This window comes from Lepisosteus platostomus, chromosome 14, assembly GCF_059453375.1.
Source record: "Lepisosteus platostomus isolate fLepPlt1 chromosome 14, fLepPlt1.hap1, whole genome shotgun sequence".
In the NCBI taxonomy this organism is placed as follows: Eukaryota; Metazoa; Chordata; class Actinopteri; order Semionotiformes; family Lepisosteidae; genus Lepisosteus; species Lepisosteus platostomus.
Window position 1 is genome coordinate 19583058 of NC_142624.1, and position 22447 is coordinate 19605504.

Sequence of the window (22447 nt, forward strand, 5' to 3'; positions counted from 1 at the left end):
AATTCAGATAATTTGCTGTGTAGCACGGTAGCTGGAGTTCACCAGGCAAAGGGTGCAGCACTATAGTAGATGTTGGGCCCCCTCTTATAATTAAAGTGCTTTGGGACCCTTTGGGGTAAAAAGAGCTATACCACTTTAAGCAATTATGATTATAATTAAATTAAACTGTTTTATAGACTCTCTACTGATTTAAAATTATAATAAGTAATTAAACAACTTTGAAATAATAAGAAGAGACTAGCCCTGGGCATGATTAACCACAGCAGCAGAAATCATTTTATGTTGCCAGCTCTCCCCAAACTAGGCTCTTTAAGGTTAACAGCCATATTAATCTTACTGAACAGCTCTTGAAAGTGAGTTTCAAAAGGGTTGTAGCCAACATGTTTGTCTTTATTAATTTCACCATGTAAAATCAGAATGCTTGCAAAACACAATTTGCCAGGAGCTAAAATTTAATCTTAATCTGGACAATTAACCTCTAAAGAGCTAGCTTTTCGGTAACTTTCAAGTTTGAAAGTTTTACCTCTTGCATTTACGAAATACATTTAATTTTTCGTTTGTTCATCCATTTTTCACATTCTTTAAATCTCACATAGCTTTAATCCTAGGATTCAGAGGGCTCAAGGAAAAAGTTCTAGATAAAAATGTTTGTACTCGTGAAAGATTGTTGTCTTTAGCGTAGTAAAGGCTTAGAGCCTACTTACACTGAACAGCTATGCAGCATAAGTGATTTAATTGAACAAGGTTGATTGCACAATTAATGCAGAAAGAAGAAAGGTCGAGTCCCCAAAGGACAACAAGACGCAATTATTATTATTATTATTATTATTATTATTATTATTATTATTATTATTGTTGTTGTTGTTGTCGTCGTTGTTGACGTCTACTAATTCTTTGCCAAAGAGACTTTTAAAATCGGTCCAACATCAGATCACCTAATATGATTAAATAAGGTGACCTCTAAATATTGTGTTGTTGCTCTGACCATAGCTCAAAATGAAAAATCACAGCTACTGTCTCTGTAGTAGATGCACTGACAATGTCAGTGCCTGCATTTCTGAATTCAAGATGTTCTGGTTCCACATTAGCAGAATTCCTGTCTGCAAACGTCCATAAAACTCCTTAAAAAGTACCCCAAGCTTTGCAGACTAATCAAGAAACAGGGTCAACTCAGCACTTGAAAAATTGAGTGTTATCATCGTGATTTCAAGTTTAAAAATCACCTGCGAAATTGCAGCATTTCTGAAATAGCTTCAGTAGTTTTACTTCATTTTCAGTGTGATGACTGTGTGGGAGCAGGGGGCGACTCAAATTGCTTCTCTAAGCAATTGCTTCTCGGCTAAATGATTCGAATGGAAGGTTAATGTTATTGTTATGTTAATGTACAGCTATACATTTTCTTTATTAACAAAATGCCTTCATTTTACTAAGGGTATTATGTGTAATATACCCAATTTACTGTAAAATAATTCTTGTTCATCACTGTTTCCCACAAATCTGTATTTGCAAAAACCACTCCTGAACAAAATACCTAAACAACTCCTGTGGTTAAAAGTAACAGTTTGGGGACAGGGTAGGAGGATCAACCCCTTCGTTGTTCATTTAAAAGAAAGAAAAAAAATAGTCATTAAAACTGTAAACCAAATAATTACCTCGGATGCAACTAAAGTGACACATTAAGGCTCATTTATTTTTTTCTGTCGTGTGCCCTGCAATGAACAGAATCTGCAACAGGAAAGCATTTCAATAAAACTATTTCTATTAGAGAGATTCCAACAATGGTACTGAACAAAAATACATAAAGCTTACAATGGAGCCATTTTGAGGCTGCCCTGTAGGACTACAGTATTTTCTGTTCAGTCAAAGTCTACTTGGCCAACACAATCTGAAAAATGCAGTCATTGTATTTGTAGAATATTGTAAAACATTGCTGCAGTTGCATATAGCCCACTTGTAACGTATTGGAATTAAATTGAATGTTAGACATTTACAGGAGGATTCTATGGTTTTGTTGCACATTTAATTAAAACAGCTCACATAACTTGTGTAGCATAACTGAAATCATCAACTGTATTGTGGAAATCTGTTTTAAAAAAGAAAACTCACATGTTCCTACTTTATTGTCTACAAGACTACCATAAAAATGATGTTTTGCTAAAAAATGACATTTATTAAAGCGGCTTTCTGGTGCACTTTATGTTTTGTTTTAACAATTATAAAGGTCAGATTTCTAACTTTATCAGGGCTGAAGGAAAATTGGAACCAGAGAAGTCTTGTTATCTTGCATGTCCTATGAATAAAATTACTCCAGAATACAACTTTTATTTAGTCACAGATGTAGCTTTTCCAATTAGGATTAGTTACACTGACGGTATCAGTGATGTAGACACCTGTTCAATAGATGCCAGACATGGGCCCACCAGAAAGAAAATAATACAGTCTGAAATATTGCATTATTGAAATACATTACATTTCATTACATACATGCATTACCAGTCTTCACTTGAGCAACATGTAGATTATTTAATAAATGTTAAATATAATAATTAATGTGTTGTTAATTAATACATTGTCTGCAACTTATATATAGACCTTATACAGAGCTAAATTCGAAGTAACCTATAATTTCAGAAAACAAAAAAGGAAAATGTTCACGTTTCATGTCCTCAGAATCGAGGATAATAATACTTATTTCTTTCTTTATTATTGCTGTGACTTCAGCAATGAAAAATTTAGACTATTAAGACTGTTCACATAACAATTTTCTCATCATAAGAACACTAAAGTAACCGATCTATTCTAATTATTTGGACTTAACTCAGTATTAGAATATTGAATTCTGCATAATTGTTAGTTTATTAGTTATTTTAGTTTTCAGCATGTTTCACAAATATGTCACTGTAATAACAAAGTACATGGTTCCTCTCGACTTGAAAGTTAGAAGACAAGAAGAGATTAATCCTATGTAAAATCTCCCGTTTGTTTCTGATTAAATAACATACTCAATAATGATGCTGAATCTGACACATTTTTTCAAACTGCTTAATTTCCTTAATATCTGTGGCACAAATATGGCAATCACTATTTCAAATATGTAAAAGGGAATACTTAAACCTCTTGGGAGACGTACAGAAATAAAACTCATTTCATTCCAGTAGTATTTTGATAATGTATTTGGAAACAACATCTTTAAAAACGATTGCTCCTGTCCTGTTATTAAAAATGAAGTCTCCAGAAATAGACTTTATTTTTTATCAGTGCACTGAAATGTTGTCTTCAGTTTTATGTACGACACAATATTTCATAGCTAAAGTGATTAATATAGAAAATATTGATATTTAATTTCACAGCAGAAAGTAGAGACATTTTTGCATAAATTATTTCTGGTTTTAAAATTTGTCTTTCAAAGAGATTAATGTAATAAACTCTTGCTTCGATACCAACAAATTCCTCATTTGTTAGTTTCAAATGAACTGTCTCTGAGAAATATTATTTAGCCATATCAAAGGGACACAAGCATACTGTTTTCACCTGTTCTCTGTACTTTACAGGTCAAATCATTTCTCAGTTATAAAGCAAGCCAGGTACTCATGATTAATGACCACATTCTTTAACCTTACTGCAAGGATCACAAATTCTGTTGTGAAGCTGGAGCAGCAGAGTCATTATATATATACGTCATCACAATGTTCTCCCTTTGGCCTTCAAAATGATCAAGTTAGAATAAAACAATAACACAGCATGAAAATACACATTTCAACTTACCTTTGATTTATTTTGTTGCAGTTCTTTCTGTTGTTTCTACTATAAATCATTCTTATAAAAACATCATCTTTTGAATCAAGTAATGGTTCCTTAGATAAAAGTTTTGTTTGGGTGATTTTCCTCATGAAATAAGAAGATGCTGATGAATTTAGAAAACAAATCAATATCAAGTACTATTTTTGACTCCTTAGTATTTGGGTTTCTTTACTCATTCCAGTGCCATAGTATCTGTGCCCCTAAGGCCCCTTTATCCTTGTTTCTCGGCTGATAGCCGATGTGTCAAATGGTCTATTTCTGGTGGCACATTATACACCCTCTTCACTACCACTCAGTTGTCCTGCCTTTAAATAATAATGCCAGATTACATGCAAGACTGCCGCTACCTTTATTTGTATGGATAGCAAAAAAGGATAAAACAGAGCCTATGAATCAGCATTTTGCAAAAATATTCTGGAAGATTCATAAAGGTAGTACTATATATTATTGTATGATGGTGAATATCTATTATAATCTATTATATTTTAAGCAAGTAGAAGTGTAATACACAGTACAACATTTGCAGAAAGCCAATAACACAAGACTAAAATACAGTATTTGCTGTGAATGTGCTATTGAAATCTTTTTCTAAACAGCTGAAGCACTCAACTAATATGTTATTGGAACTGATTTTCGGTGACCTGTGAATGAACTGACTATGAAAGACCATACGGAGACATCAAGGTGAAATTGGTTGAAACATGGTTAAAAATATTTTCAATCCATATACGTTTATAAAACCCTTAATAGTATTATGTATTACAGTAGGTATTGTACATAAAGGTATTAGTAAAGTCACCTTGCAGGACTCCTTCAGGACTCCTTAAGTAATGTGAAGGTATGTAACCAGCTGTCTAGCCATGTTGTTGAAATTAATTCCCACAGATCCTTAAGAAGCAGCTAGATGACAACCTTGAATCAATAAGCAGCTAGCAACCAAATGAACAAGATTCCCTCTTATTTGTGACCTCTTTATAACCTTATGATTCTGGGATAATTTTAGAAAATAATTCAAATAATATTTTTTTGCAAAGATAAGTCTCTCTAATTTGTAAAATGGCACATTATTATTGTTTTATCACATTTAATTAAACCCTAGAGGTGGTTACAAAGCCGAACCAGAGTGTCTGTTTCAGCACCTCCTACTGTGTCTTGACAAAACATTCATGTTTCAGCAACTGAATGATTATCATTTCTAAATTAAACCTGCTCATAACAGGTTGCCCAATAGAATCTGACAGTGCCTTATTATTATTTTGATAACCTCTTTTTACAAAGTATTAGTAACTTATCAAAGCCGGAAATGAAAAAAATATATATAAAAAGCCCCGTACTAGGCTAATTCTTTGTGTAATTCTAGAAGCTGCATGGAGAATTCATTCTGAGGTTTTCCAGAAAAATAAAGTTTATTAAATAATATAAAATCCACACAGTAGGAGCTACCACATCAATCCTTTGATCTACAATCATGATACCAGTGTATATTCTATTATTTAAATTAAATCTTTGTAATTTGTAACCCCCTGGTGGACCGGAGAAAGGGGTAATGTGGTATATGAGTTGGTTATATTATCTTTCAAAGGACTAGGGATTGCTGTAACAATTAATTTAAATGTCTGGAGAAGGCATATACCTAAAGAAAGCTCAGCAGCTGAACATTGTATTTTTCTTCTGTACTACATTACATCATGGATTCAACCTCTTCCTTTTCTTTCCCTTAGCTTAAATATTATTATTTTTTATTTCTTATGAACACCTGGATGCTTTGCAGAGTCTCAATATGCAGCAACATCATAAAACTAAATCATATAAACAATACAAAAACAATAAGAGATTCTGATAAAAAGAAACTAAAAATGTATGACAATGCCACTTGTAAACTCCTAGTCCATATAGAGTATATGTATATAATAGTAATTTCAAATTACTTTGTGTGGACATGAGCATGAACTCTGAGAATAAATATTAATTGACTAGATCACTAAAATGCCATTATACAGTAAGTTAATTGAACATACCTTCAATAGGACTGTTCAAATTTCCCACCCTGCCTTATGAGCTCTACTGTGAGCATTATTTGGTCTAGAAAATTCAAGCATTAGTGAAGTCCACACCTCACTGCTGTTGCCCCAACTCATTTAATAAATGGAATTCCATCACATATTTGCAACTGCCTCTTTTTTAAATGTTAAATTATTACCAATGCTATCAATTGTTTACAAATATATTATAAGAGTTCAAAAACACAAATTCTTAAATCAAGCTTTAAATGATGACCTAGCATAAGCAATACAATAAATTATATTGATGTTTTTCTTGAAACATTTTAAAATGACTGATATCCTTTTAAAATATTCAGATGTAACATTAATAATAAATAACACTATGGTTGTAGTGTGTCTGAATATCAGATTAATTTTTGTGACAAATTCTTGCTCCATTATTAACTCTGACTGACCAATTATGTAATTTTATCTCCCTAGAATAAGGATTTCTGACCTACAGTAAGTAAAAACTTGTTGCCATAGAGCTTTCTTTTCATAGAATTTCAAGGACTTTTGTAAAAGTACAGCTGAACCTGAGCACTGTAACTGGAAACAGAGTACATAAGAATATGAAATCATGTGCATGAAAGCTAACTGTTCATGTGCATGAAATCCAAGTCTTACATTTACTAACAGGTAGATAGTATTCATGATATTGGTGCAGTTTTCTTCACTGCATCCTTACAGACAAAATTAAACAATCCCAGAAACAATACCAGAAAAGTCCTATAATTCAAAAACACATAATGTTATTATGATATTTTAAATCAAGTAATTTAAATATTTTTAAAATAATAATTTAGAAAAAATGAAAGTCTGCGCTCAAAAACATCTTGCCTTTAATGTGAACACAAGTATGAATGGTGAAGTCTGGGAATAAACATTCACTTTCTCATTTTCATCATTTGTTAGAAGAAAATGTTTAGATGTTGAGTGCAGACTTTTCTTTTTGTGTTTCAGCACATTTTTATGACCGTCTCACCTCAGTTGAATTGAGTGTGTATTTGATATGCTACAAAAGATTAGGCAAAATGATAGCAACACGTACTGTATGAAAGAGGATATACACTACAGCACTCACTACACTACATTTATTTACAGAAACATGTTACACAGTTCTAGTGGTACCAGAATCAATAATATTGGACTCTAAGGAAGAATAAAAAAAAATCTAGATTCTTATAGTCTCTAAAGAGAAAAGTGAAATATTATTTATTTCCATGAAATCCTTAGAAAGTTGTAGTGGCAAGGCTTATTAAAAATATAGGAATTAGGTTTGCTGCTCCTTTGCCAGTCCCTCTCTCCCTCATCTCAGTGGTGCTGGATACAGAGAGGCCATTCCATTTGGTTCACATTTAAGGTGTTTTTCTAGCTCCCAAGGCTGAGATTCTCCAGCCACCCTAATAAATGGTCATCTCTGGCGCCTTACTGTCTGGGAGATTCCTTGGGAGAGTCGCATCCCAGGTTGTTTACAACCCTAATGTCAGAGAGCATGGTTACTCATTCTCCACCTCAATCAGCCAATCAGGAACTGGTTGGGCAGGGTAACCCCACGTGGGTCTCTAATGCCCGTGGAACATTCAACCAATGAACGACTGTAGTTCCTCCAGATAAAACAGGCAGCACAAGGCCCAGAGGGGGGGCTCCTCCAGGACATTCTCAGACTCATCTCGGACAATCACTTAACGGCCAGTGTGTCCGAGTGCCAGGACTTTAGTTTGTTCTAAGAGTCAAGACCGGAGGTCGCCCTCACGTAACCAAAGGATCCGCCCAAGGTAAGCCCAGCAGCACGCCTCGTGAACCACCGGTACCCCAGCATGATCAACAAGTGAACTACGGTCGGAACTGTCAACAGCCGAATCTCAGGATTCAGGACTAGCGCTAAATTGGGAACGAACCGGTCTTCTTCCCGTCTAAAGAGTGTGACTTGCTTGAACCCGCAGTCACTTTCCATGTGCACAAATTCTCGCTAGTTCAGCCAGGACTCACTAGCCGCCGCAGCAGGAATCTCTCCCTCCTTCTACCCCACCTCACGCCGAACCAGGACTGCCTGGCACCGGGCCAGAGGACACCAATTGGACGCAGCAACAGCCTGCTGCTGTACCTTTGTGTCCGCAGGAGATCTGAATCCACACAGGTTGGATGAGTAGTCAACCTTCTGCATTACAGCTCGAGAATTCAACTGTTACCTCAACTGGAGTTGATATCAATTTAATTCCTATGAGTGATGTACTTGCCTTTGAGTATCTAGTGTAGAAGTTGTAATCAAAGTTAATTTACGAAATGGTATAAATGAACGGTATACTGAATGTATATCACTCTTGGTTTGTAACTCTTCCTGATTGAATATATACCTTTTGTATTCTGCTAAACCTCATTCTTAAGATCTGTTATGTTTATATGCACATTTTAAGTATTAATAGATGTATTGTCGTGTATTAGTATCCGTGTGTGTGCGTTGCTGAGTTATCCCGCAAGGTCGGTTTTCTTATAGCCATCAAAGAATCATTTTGTGACTTACTGCTACAATTAATAATTGTCCCAGTAAATGCACAAAACCCCTACAAAGTATATAAGCTATGATATGTAATGAGATACTTTAAAAACAGAAGACAGTAGAAATCTGTAACACTTATTGAATGTAAAGGTTTACACTGTACTAAACCAACATTCTAAGACTTCATGTATGACTATACTGTATAAGAAGCTAATGGTAACCTGCATATGAGACTCTGCACAGCATCCAGGTGTTCATAAGAAATTATTTCAGAAAAAGCTTGACTAGAAAAAGTTTTTATGCAAGCAGGAATACATTTCTTAAATTCCTCCTTTAAATGTGAAGGCAGTGGAAACTCAGTTTGGGCATCTCTCCAAAAAGAAGCATTTTTCTAGGTAGAGCTGTACACATGACAAGCAACTACTTCTATCATCAAAGCTCTAAAATGCTTAATGCTGATAGAATACTCCAGGGTACTCAATTCAGAATTTTATGTAACCATGATGTCTAAACCTAATCAATACCAAACTAGTCAGACAGGAACATCTCACTATAGGAACATTCTCAAAATATTGTTTTGACAATACTGGAGTGAGGTTTTGCTATCGAACAACATTGTTGGAGACCCATATATTGAAATTACAAGTGATAGGCACCACTGCAGTTTTATGTCTGTCGGTTTATAATTTAGAAAAGGATTGCCCACTATTGCAATTCTGATATGTCAGGAGGCAAGGGAGCTAAATAATCAATGTTCTTTTTTAACATAATGCACCCATTAACATAAGATATTGTACATAATCAATATATATGCCATTATATTAAATTGTTAAGTAAACCTCAAAGGTTTTACTACTGTGTGGACTTTCCACATAAGTAAAAAGTTCACAGCAAATCCTTTCAGAATTCCAGGTGCCTTGTTTATTTTTAAATAAAAATACAAATCCTTGTCTAGTTAGAATGAAACACATTTTACTTGAGAGAAAAAGAAATGTGCCTTATAAAAATGTGGTTGATCAGGCTGTGTTACAGAAAGAAGCAGTTAAGCTATTGTTCTGAGGAGGATGTTTTTGGTTGTGTACCAATAAAACAGTTTTACTGGTCTCAGAGGATTTGCCTTTGCATTTGCTTGAAAATAAAGCAGTACAGAGCAGTATGCAACTGAAAAAGAAAACCGAGGTGACAATAAACCTGCTCAGCATAATCTGCAGGCTTAAAGAAATACACTGTGTGCAGTGTAATGAAAAGAAATGTAAAGATTTCAAATGCTATTTAAATGTAATATATTCTTATTCTGTTTTTCAAAATTACAAAATGAAAGAATAACATATTCCGAAATACATTTGGAAATGCAAAGAAATCATTCTTTAAATGTATTCAGGTACATTTACTTATGCAAATATTGAGGTGTGCCTGGACATTAATTGATCTTAAAACTGGCATGAATAGACATGAATAGAATCTGTCACAGTTAATCATAATTCAGTCTCATTGTCATAGTTCTATACATTTTAGAGTGATGATATGCAAGCATGCCCTCTGAGATATCTGAAGCTATCATCATTCAAGTCTGTGTGTAGTATAGCTCATTTTCAGTAAACAATGAGCAAGGTAAAATAACAATTAAGTTTCAAGTGAGATGAAGCTATCTGACACATTTTTGGTTGTAATTTATTTATCCAAGAATCTCATCCTACCATCTCTGAAAGGACTGCAGAGTCGACTTCAACAGCGTATGTGTATATTTTTCTCCAAAAACCCACAACTCTATGTGCATTTCCCCCTTTAAATATTTAAATAAATTCAAATGGCTTAATTCTTTCTGAGCCTTTAGAGCCTGAATAATTGAGTTATTCCTCAATTCAAGCAAATTCTCCCTACTTTATCTGCAGCATACTGGGGTTACTGGCATATACTGTAAAAGCTACAGCATATCACCCAGATGGGTGCTGTACTGTACTTCAGTAGTGGATGACATGGGTTCCCTCCAGTGCTTTGGGATGAAAAGGGTTATGTGAAAGCAAATAATTAGTACAAGTGTAAATTTATTTTGAATTCCCCTAAACGCAGTCAAAATATCAAAAGGAGGTGAGGATGAAAAGCCACCAAAATAAAAAGAAGTGGTTCCACCCTTGTCCAGGTCTTTACTAGCACAGTCCTTGTCTCTCTACAAAAGTAAACCTATATTTAGCAGTGATGTCTTTCACGGTAACAGGAGCGCCTGTGGCATATTAACATGACAAAAATCTGAGGCCTGGCACATTCCTGTGTATAAATAACCAGAGAGAGAAGGCAATCAGCGTTAGCAGAGAGAGACTGAGAGGGTAAAGGCAATCACCGTGAGTGACAGAACAGCTGCTCCCTGTGTAGTCAATGCAGGGAATTGAAACATGGGGAATTACCTTTCACAAGAGGAGAAACTGAAGGGAAAGGCCGTAAGAGGGCAAAATAAAAGCTACAGTATAGTAGGGGGATGGGGAGTGCACATTGGTGAGCATTTTAAGTGCTTAAAGTATTGCAAAAAGTTTAAGAACTGTGGTAACATACCTAAAACACTAATGTAAAACCTAAAAAATGCATTTTTCTGTCGAACATTTCATTAAATACAACTGTTATCTCACACATTTTAAAACTACTGTATAAGCTATAAGACAACAGAGACTATGTAAAGAGCTTTTTTCATCTTAAAACATTAGTTTTAGAGTGTTTGTTAATGGTAGTCAGTATGATAACTAGAAGGATTTTCTGTAATTTAATTATACTGATTTCATTTTTTATTGAAAACCCCTCTGTGCTTATGCTTATTTCCTAAAAATAGTATTTTAATATAACAAGAATTATTGTAAAATATAGATAAATGTCTCTATTCATCCTCCACATCTGGAACTATATCCTTTCCCTTCCACAGAGTTGGACATGTCTGTCTAATTTCATAAACAACTGTTACCTACATATTGCAAACATATTAGAAGGATCAAATTTAATCAGCCACAGGGTACATTTAATTCAACAGTAAGGGTATTGTGCATGCAGTATGGCATTGAGATTATTAATAAATTGCACTGAGTTGTTTCAAAATGTTTCTAAATAAAAATGCAATGTTGTTATTAATATGGTTCTGCTCTGCTTATTGTTTCTAAAAACGGTTAGAGTTGAATCGAGTCTTTTTTGTCAGTTGTCAGTCAGATCTCCCCTTTCTGTTCCAAATTGGGATATTAGGGTAAAAGGGTAAAAGTTCTAAATTTATATCAAAGTGTGAAATTAAAAATATATATAAATGCAGTGGAATTCATAACAATATATGTAGTAAAGGAAAGATCAATGTACAGTAGATGTGGGGGAGTAAGAACTGGGCCTTAATGCTGTTGGGAATAAAAGGAGAAGATAAAGTTGCTTTCAGTATATTTTAATATCCTTGTATATATTTTTTTTTAATTAAAATAAATAATTGGAAATATAATCTCTATTAGAAGCAAATACATTTATAACATTTCTATTTCATTTCAAAAGCTGATCACATGGTAGCATAATACAGATCGAAAACTGACATTCAAAATGAGAACTTAAATGCCAACATATAATAGTTATAATAAAAAAAATGAGAGGAACAATATTTGCAAAAGGCTGTCCTTTAGTTTTAGATGCGTTATTTGGATATGTATGTTACTGTGAAGATGGTTATGGAGTCCTTTCTTTTTAATTACTTTTTAAAAACATCATACCAACTATTAAGTGAAAAATTGTAAAACGGAAATCTATGAATGGCATTAGTAATCTTTAAGGGATCCTTCTTATTTTATTACATTAAACATTAAATCATTTTCAAGTGTAAATGTACTTCTTACACTCTACTAACAAAATACAAATGGTATTACAAACCTAAATCCTAACAAAGAAATCTGCCTTCTCTTAACATTTACTGGGTTTTACTTCAATGTCTTTATTCAACACAAAAACATAAATAGGTCAAAATAAATATAAAGAAAAAACATTGGAACTAGTCATATTGATGTAAATTTATAATATGGTCGGATCTTGACATTTTTCATTTCATAACAGAATTGCATCATAATCTGAAAATTGCTGTCTAGGAAGTTTCCAGAATGCAAAGATGATTAGGGGATATTTGAATGTGTGATGAGACAAATTATATGGCATATACACTGTAGTGTTAAAAGATAAAACAAAGTGCCAAAATCTTTTCCAGTCACTAAACTAATTTCTGTGGGAAAAGAAGACTCAACAAAGAACAGAAGAATTGGTAATAAGATAATTATTACACTTTTACTTAAATTTCAGAGTTGATATCAGAAAGATAACAAAAAGAAGGAAGTTAAAATTAGACTTGGGCAGAGTTAGGGAAAATGTATTTTAAAATGTAAGATGTTAGTCTGTTTACTTTGCTCATTATCAACTATAAAGAATTTTTGATTTACCATTTACCACCGTACAATTTCCTTCTTCAAAGCACAGCAAAGTAATGATACCTAACGAAACAACACCAGATAAACTTAATCCATACATTAAGGTTAGTAGGCCTTCATTTATGTACTTATGAATCAAGGGATTCTGTAATTTCTTGGGAGTTTTTGTTGATAACATGATTCAATCCATGTGCAGATACTGTATATACTTCTTACTTAGGTGTAACTCTTTCTGAATTCCCGAAGATGTATATAGCAAACATCAGAAACCATCAATTTGTAACACTTGGTTCCATAAAAACCTCAAAGTTATCTGGGCCCTACTCGGGTATCCACGTGCTTTATCCATATGAACTCTAACTGAACTGAATTTGCATTCAACAGTTGGATTTTAGGTGGAAATAGACATCTTGATTCAGGATTACAGTTGACACCATCATTCCATACTGTCCTACCCATTTAGCACTGTGGTTAACTGTCATAAAGACACGTTTAACAAAGTGGCAGAAGATGATACAGCTACTCCATCTTACTGTGCCTCCCAATGACCCACCATTTTAAGAGACACAACCAGCGGTGGTTACCAGTTATTTAAATCAATATTGCTTTACAGTACTTTATCCATCCATTATTAATGCATAATACAGAATGAAACTAATTCGTATTTAGTAGTAGATGCTGATACTTAATTTTAAAGTACAGTACTACACAGAAATAAAATCTTTACTGTGAATTAAATTATAGCTTTGTTAAGTTTGCCTTATCTTTCAAACAGAATTAAGACTCTGTAAACTCAATGCAGAAACAAAACATAGTCTTCTGAAGGTAAAAGCTAGAGCCATAGTGCAGTGAACCATTCCAAACAAGTTTTTGTCTGCCCCTTACACACTGTAGGCCTTATTTTTAATAACCTCTGAAAATGAAAAAAAAAAAAAACATTTTTTAAAAACTGTTAAAAAACATATTAAAAAACAGTGGGCACTCTAAGAGAAAAATAGTTAATAACCAATACTGATTAGAGATAAATGTTGTCTTTTTGAATTACCTTCCAGGTCCATGACAGCAAGGACAGCGCTGGTTCTTGCCTCTCCCAGCGGGTTGGTCGCTATACAGGTGTAGAGCCCAGCATCACTGAGCTTGCAGTCCCTGATCCACAGCCCTCCATATTCCTGGTTATCCATAGGAAGCAGCATGTCATTGCGGTACCAGTGCAAGTTAGGTTGCGGATCACCTGCCACTGTTACTTTCAGACGGATGTCGCACCCCGTTCCCACAGCTGCATTTTTCATCTTGCGGAGGAAAACCGGTGGTGTTCGGTAAGAATACTCATCTGAGCCTCCTAGCTCTGGTACCACCTGATCCGGAACCACTTTGGCACGTTTCGATGGGATGCCAGGACTAGGGGGCGCCACTCCTATCCGCCCCCGGGCTCCCTCCTCCCCAGGCTTCTTCAGGGTCATCTGGACTTCAGCCTTTCTCATTGTTGGAATCTTCTTCTTTAAGCTCTTGTAAGTGCCCCAAAATCAATTATTTTACTTTTATTTTCTCACTATTCCTTTTACAACTTTTTTCCAAAATCTTTTAAACTCTTATTATTTTGGCCCTTGAACTTTTGCCATTCTTTTTAGTTTACAATTATTTCTTAGCCTGGATTGTCTTGGCAAGCAAAAGAGTTCATCAGCAGGCAAATCCTCTAATTAATGGTGGCTTTGAGAATAATTTTATATTTGAATTCAAGTATTCCAAAACTTTTTGTGTGAGTAAACTACAATTTAGATGCAAAGTAGCTTTTAAAAATTCATAGTTTTAAACATTTTTTCTACAATTTATGAAGATTTACAAATAACTTACAGATGTATCTCTTCAACATAACTTTAAAAAATTAACTCCTTCAAAAATTCTGGTTGTTTTCTTCATATTAAATCCTAGCCTAACAGTCATGCTTCCAGAATTGCAAACTTGAACCTCTGCATTACGTTTATGTCTCCAAAATAATGCCTTATTAGATCAAGCCTTAGAACTGCTAACATATGAGTAATAAATAAATGTATTACCTTAACGTTACTACAGCCAAAAAGCTTTGGAATACTCTTCACCTCCTAGAACAGTTCAGATAAAGTGATTAGAAAGAAAAACAAAAGGTTTAATCTTTAGCCAATTAAAAAAGATACAGCCCGTCCAGTTTCTCCTAGTGAAGCAAAGTTGATGGTATTTTTAGTGCAAGTCCCACTGGATCATATTGCATTAGCAACTTCCTTGTATTGCCTTTTGGAACTGCTGAGGTCTGCTTTACACCCTTCTGTGTGGATCTTCAAGGTCTTAAGGGACCTGGGGAGTCTTATAGCTTCTTGGTTGCAACTTCTTATGCTTCCAGTATTACCAAATTAATTTGCCTTTCATACATGTTTCTGTCTCTGTAGGCATCTAGTTCTATTGTGCCTACGGTGTCCACACTTTCTTTGAGTATAGCTCTTGCAGTCACACTCTCTCTCCCTATCTAGTTGAGTCCCTGGGGAGGTGATTGTTGAGTCCCCTAAGCCTTGAAGTGACAGCTGCTCACTGATCAGTCACATTCTTTGGACAGTAAAATTCTTCTTCCTCCTACCACCCCCTTGGACATCTAGCCAACCAAACAACCCACAGTGTGCATGTGAGACTGCAAAAGGAGGGAGAGGAGATTAAGTTCTGATTCATTTGTCAAAGATAGAAGCCAACCAGGAACCTGCAAACATAACTTCAAATGCATCAGGTGTAAGCAGAGGGCAGCCTCCAATCTCCCCTGGATCTTAGTGCAGATGAGTGCTTCCAGCTATAATCTAGTAGTATTGATATCTGTCCTAATCGCTGTGTATATCATAGTATTTTAAAGTTTAGTTGTTTGGTTTCATCAATAAATAGAACATAAAAATGACGATAATAATATACACATTCAGTCCGTGACAAAAAACAGTATATAACATGCAACTGATCAGTGTTTCAAGTCAATGCGATAAAATAATGTATAAAAGGAAAAAAACGCTGTTTGCTATTTTAAAATAAATAAACACTGGAGTGTGAAGTAGGGAAACCACAGTTAAAATGGGGGATTAAACACTATGTACAGCATGAAATAATTCAATTTTTACAATATTTTAATGAAGTATTTAGGTCTTTTTGTTGACAAGAAAAAAAAAACATTTTTTGAGACCACAGAACACTGGAGATGAGTACACAAGGATTAGGGAAAATGAAGGAAGCATTGATTTAGAAAATTTAAGAACAATTTTTATTGTTTTAAATGTAATTGTATGTACAGTGACTTGTACAAGTATTCAGAACTAGGCACAGTTTTTTTTATTTTGTTACTTTAAAGCTTCCAGTCATGAAGTAATCTCATTGAAGCAGCCATTATTATTTGTTTCATATATTTACTCCACACAAAGTAAAAAAAAATCAGAGAGAAAAAAAGTACATAGATAATACAAAAGAAGTGGAAAAGTCATGATTGCATAAGAAAAGTATTCATTCTTTTTTCAATATTCAGGTTTTTTTTCTCTTTAGGTTTTTCTGACATTTATAGTATCTTATCCATAGAAGTCTTCAGTTCAAAGATTCAGGTTTTGAATAAGTGTCTAATATGTGTGCGTTAAATTTTGAATACATTCCAATGTTTACATTCATGCTAAGACATTACCATAATATAAACGCTTGATCCTAAAATTTATATTATTGTTAAAATAACTTTTAACCATTCATCTTCATAAGAAGCAGTTAAGCTGTCTGTTTGTCATGTGCTATCTGATATACCCACTTATGACACTTACATTAAGCTCATTTTACACTAAAAGGCTAATATTTTAATTATGCAAAGGAACAAGTAATAGGTTTATTCCATGCTGAAAAGAGAAGAGAGAAAACACAACGTTTCCGCTGTGAAGACTTCTTAAGGTATAAGAAAGACAGGGCAGACAACAAAAATTAAATAGCACAGAAGAACAGAAGCTGGGGGAGGGGAGGAGGCAGGAGGGACAGAGAGGCAGAGAGCCCACTCAGGAAGTGCAAAGTGGAGAGGGGTGAAGAAAGGTGTGAAGTAAAAACCTGCATGAGAATAAAGAAGATTACACGAAAAATAAGTCGGTCATTGATAGAAGGGGGATGTTGTGAACCTAGTTTCAGGATGAGTTTCTTTTCTGTTGTTTTTCTGCTATGGGAGTTGAGAAACTCTTCTTTGAGAACAGAGACAGAGAGATCAGTGTAATCATGGCCATCTGAGGTGAAATGAAAAACTATGGGCTTGGAGAAATCTTTAATCTTCACAGCCCTAACATGTTCTCTGAAGGTCTCCTAGTCTCTTTCCGGTTTCCCCAGCGTAGATTGCTGGGCATTGTTTGCAAGAGATACAGTAAATAAGGTTGCTGGAGGTACAGGATGTCATCTGGGTGATCTGGAATTGACCTGAGGGACCCTGAATGAGCGTGTTGTTAGATATGTATTTGCAGGTGTATGTATTGCAAGTTCTGTTGCAGGGGAAGGTGCCTGGTGGGGATGATTGCCGAGTGTGGTCAAGGGAGCTGTGAACCAGAAGTTTATGTAGATTGGGTGGTCGGCAGTATGAGATGATTGAGCAGTTAGAAAAAAGGGTACCGATGGAGGAATCGCCCTGTAAAATGGAGTAGTTGTTAATGATGGTCCTGGGGATAGAAAGGAAAAAACCAAAGGAATGCTGTTGTAAGACCAAGAGTTCGTGGTGGAGTTGATGATGTGAGGGCTGTTTTTGGCCAGGGTGAGGGCCCTATCGATAACATGCTCTTCAAAGGCTCAATATTTTAATTATTATGAAGGTCATCAGTCTTAACTTAAACTTATAAGATAAAATCACTTTATTGGCCATATACAATTTATTGTATTAGGAATTTGTCTTTTCACATACCCCAACTTCCTCTCCATGAGACACACAGACAGGGAGAGAAGCTTGGGGTCAGAGCGCAGTGTCAGCCATTTATACAGTACCCCTGGAGCAGTTGTGGTTAAGGGCCTTGCTCAGGGGCCCAACGGAGTAGGATTCCTCTGCCGGCTGCGGGATACGAACCGGCAACCTTCCAGCAACAGGCGCAGATCCTTAGCCACAGAGCCACTGCCCCACCCCTTTTTTTTATCTTGGGATAAATTAGGTGATATGATCGATAATTTCACTTGCAAAGGCGCTCATGATAGGATGTTCCACAATAATATAAGTTTTAAGAAGGATTAAAATAAAATTAGCACTAACCTTCAGACATGATGAAATTCAGCTGGTTTACATGAAAGATGATCTGATGGTTGTTTTTTGAGCAGAATCATTTTGACATACAGTAGTTCATAGTTGTAACCCAGCCTTTGAATATCCTTAAACAGAAACAGACTCAGAAATAAAAAAAACAAAATAAATAATAATAAAAATTGTAAACTTCTCTGTAGTTATAAAAATGTAAAACAATGCTTATATGGAGCTTCAAAACAGAAAGCACATCCCTCAGATCCCTCAGATACATACAAAACTATAGCAAAAATTAAACATGGACATACCTATTCCATATCCGTCATCAATGTTGAATGTAAAAAAATTAAATATATTTATATGCCACAGTTCAATACGATAGATTTTAAGAACAATCTTATGATAAACACTGCATTTAGAACTGAAAACTAAGAATAAATACTTTGCAAAAGGGGTTGTGGTATAGTATCTAAAACATGTTAGCAATTCATGTTGCAATAGCCAGTTACAAAGGATCATTCAAGACAAGTATTAGAAGGATTTTTACAGATAGATGAGGTACTAGCAACCAAACAAGATACGTTGAATGGCCTCTTCTCTTTTGTAACCTCTACTATGATCTTATACCAAATTATGGAAAATCTCAAATACTGGTGAATAGGAGTAGAATGAGATTTGTTTTTTCATATCAGAATAGATGTATAATGGGCAAATATCAATATAATTAAATACATTTTTATAAAAGAACAGTCTCAACAAGTCATGTTGTGTTCAATTAGATGATTACTGAAGATGCAGTTGAAAATAAAGGTTCTCAATTCTCTGATTTTTCCCCAAAAAACACTGCTTACTTTAGTTACTGTGATTTTGCACTGCCAGTTTCAGTTTAACTTCTAGAAATGTGTTTTATAGACAGAAATCATCAGCTTTGTTACATGTGAGAAATTGAATTAAATTCTCTAAAGTTTCATTCAATTTGTAGTCTGATAAAGTGAGTGTCCACACTGTGATATTTAAGGTTTTTCTGAAGTATATTAAATGTATGATATGAATTGTGATAACTGCAAAATATGAACCAGACATCTCCACCTGCTGGCCACTTCATCCATACTGTGCAGTTTTTTTTTCTTTTTTCAAACAAATAGACATTAATATTGTTTTTTAAAGAAACCTGTTCCTTATACAGTATATGAAGCACAAAGACAACTGGAAATTTACTTTAAGATGAAGACTATATAATATGATTGTATTTACTTTGTTTTTCATGATACAATCTGTAGTTTTAAATTTACAAGCATAACCCTGGAGATTATTGGAAATAAAAATGAATAACATTTGGGGGCGTTGTGGATCAGTCTACAGCATATCAGCAAAAATGAAATTGCTGAAAATTATTTTTGTATTTTTCATTCAGTGCAACACAGAAAAGTCAGGAGTCATTTAAACTCACTTTGCTGAAGAAGAACCTTCTTTTCCAGTGAATAAAAAGAGTGTTAAGTTGGAAATCTACAACACACAAATGATAAAATAATCTTGAATATTATCTGTATTTTGGTTATTTGCACAAAATAATAACACAATTGAAAACTGATTTAAAAAATGGGGAAAATATTTTCATAGCAATACTAAAAAAGATCATATTGAAGACATTGTCTGCTTATGATTAGTGGAGTAATTTTTTGCCATCCAGCAGGCTCAAACTTTTTTCAACTAATTCCTTTTAAACACTTCTCCACTGGTAGTTCAGTTCAACTCTTAATATGCTATTCAGTGAAGACACAGATCTGCAAAGATCTGTGTTATTTGAAGCACATCACAGTAGCAATAAACCTCTTTTTCATCTAGTCTCTATTACTTTACTCAGCTGAACTGCTCTGTGCATTTTTGCCCTCTGTGTGCCTACCTCCTTTACACTATTCTTAAAGTAAAACCTGCCTGAGCTGATTCCTCAGTGTCTGGTTGCCTTGGAAACAACCTCACAATAATGCATGAGGGCTACACATCCAGTACTCTGTCTTACTTATGACTAGTGTGTGGGTCCCTAGGTGGACTGGAAGTGAGAAGGTAATATTAAAATTAATCCAAGATTTTTGGTTGCTTTTTTATTCAAGAGAAGATTTTGTGAAATATTTTGTCAGATTTATAAATAATATCATGAGCTTAATGTTTTATCCATGGTTCAGCAGAAACATGAAAGAAAGAACCAGAAATGATGTCTTGTTACAGGTGCAAATTTAACAGACATTAATTAATATTACTCAGAAATCTATAGTAGGGTTCTTTTTACTTTGCAGTTAATAACACTGCATATTTCTGCAATCTTCTGATTTTCAGAAGCATCAGACCACTTCAAAATGTCTTCAGCAACAGTGAACATAATTACGGTCTACATTGTAGAAAACATTTAATGTGTTGATTCAGTCACACACTATTCATAGTCTTTCCAATGCTAATAGAGTATTTAAAGGATAATTCACCTTGTTCAATGTGACAACTGTGGTGAGTATACTTCAGAGATTAAAGCATTTAAAAGCAATATATCAGTCTAATTGTATTTGTTAACAGAAATCGCCAAACAACACTTACTTTTCAGGTCACACTTTATTCCTGATGTTTTAAAAAAATATTAAGATTTCAGATCAATCTGGAAAATTCTTTCTTCCAATGTGTTCTGGCTAGTGGGTATCAAATGAATAGACTACTGGCCTGGAGTGGGAGTTTAAAATCTTTGTTTTGACACTTAGCACATGTAATAGTTTGTAATAGTTTTGGATAATGAAAGCCTGCCTGAAAGCACCATTACTACCATCGTGCCCAATCACAGAAACACTTTCTTTTTGGCATTAGGCTATGTCTTAACCATCTAATGGAAATCCCTGTTGTCACAGTTGCTCCCCATAGAGATTTTTAGGTTAAGGAAAATGGGAAGTTTCATTTTACCAAGAATCCTGCTGCTCATTAAACCCTCTTATGTCATTAACTCAATGAAGCATAACAAAAACTACACAACATCTTAATGTTCATTTGCCATGGAAAGTCTTATGATCTGAATAAATGCTAATTTAGAAAATGTCACAGCAGGCAAAATCATTCAAAATAAGCAAACATTGTAGAACAAAATCTGTAAACTGAACATATCTGGGACTGTTCCTTTACTATGCTGTTCAATATAATATTTTGTGCAAAGAAATGTATTGCTGGGTTATGTATAAACATTATGGTCCGGTTACCAAGAAGGTTTAGAAACACATGGTGATATATAATGTCATATTTTTCAGATTCCAGTTCATGCTCTCAAAGGATGAAGGAGTAATAATTAGGTTAAGCATTGGAGTGGTCAAAGTATTGATGCATTAGGAAGCTATTGTGAGTTTTTGTTTTATTTGTATGTAGAAAAAGATGTCAGGTCTCCAATTCAGCCTGCCTTCGTAGGAATGACTCTGAGAGCCTATTGCTAACTACAATATACTGTAAGGCACACTACTTGCCACTAAGTGCCCAATACACACAGCCCATATAAGGGTGAGTTTACAGATTGTCAGGTGTGTGTGCATGAGATGTTCATAGGTCAGTTTGTGCCAACAGTTGAAATCAAGGCTCTAAATGCGTACAGAGTACTACATCTTCCTTTTCAGCTAGGTATTTAAAACAAGGTTTACTTCCTCCTAGGCTATGACCCCAGAGGGCCAGATACTGAATTAAAGCTAAAGATCGACTGTTGAAGGTTGAGAGATATCAGTCTATTTCATACTGTATCTCAGTGAAAAAAAAGAGATTGTGATTAAAACCACATTAAAGAATTAGGAACAGCAGCTTTCATTATAATCTACCAAACATTTTGTTTATGACAAAGCAGACCTACTGTCTCTGTAGCACTCTCAACTTCAAGGTTAAACAGCATAAGCTGAAACTTAAATTACCCTTAACCTTTTATATGTAGATATATGTAGATGCAAGAATTGAATTACAATGTGTCAACAGTACATCTGCACATTTTATCACAGTTTATATTAGCATTGCTGACATATATTTACTAATTATATATACACAATTACTAGTTTAAAATATTAACATTATTAATTTTAAGGTATTATCATTTATTAACCATTCTACGTTTCCTACAATTCCTAAAAAAAACAAGGCTGTGACTCCCCTGCAGTGTTTCTCAACCTCATTTTGGAGTCTAGCCTAGCTAAAACAGATGGAAACTGACTGGCTGATTACTTCTCTAGGCCAAGACTCAGATAAAGCAGGCCCCATTGTTTTGCAAATAAAAAAAAAGAAGACACATATTTTCTAACCACCTTCAAAAAGGCTCAGGGTTTCATGCGAGACCAGGTGCAGAAATCAAAAGCAACTCTTCTAGTATTTGAAGTCTGTATTTCTTAATGAATAAAAGGTATTAATAAAAGAATTCCAACTGAGTTCCTTTTAGTCTTTGGCT

General features: G+C 34.6%; 1 protein-coding gene across 2 annotated transcripts in view; it reads right to left on the bottom strand.

Annotated features, from left to right (window-relative positions):
• Window positions 1-15347, bottom strand: part of spega (striated muscle enriched protein kinase a) — a 142113-nt gene extending 126766 nt beyond the window's left edge. The window contains exon 1 of one of the 2 annotated variants that reach the window (XM_088607387.1): window positions 13813-15347. In XM_088607387.1, coding sequence (XP_088463513.1) covers window positions 13813-14248 — 436 coding nt within the window. In that variant the 5' untranslated portion in view covers window positions 14249-15347. Of the gene's footprint in view, window positions 1-3765; window positions 4031-13812 lie in introns of those variants that run through there. The other variant, XM_088607390.1, reaches the window with a different exon arrangement.
• Between the last annotated feature and the right edge of the window lie 7100 nt (window positions 15348-22447).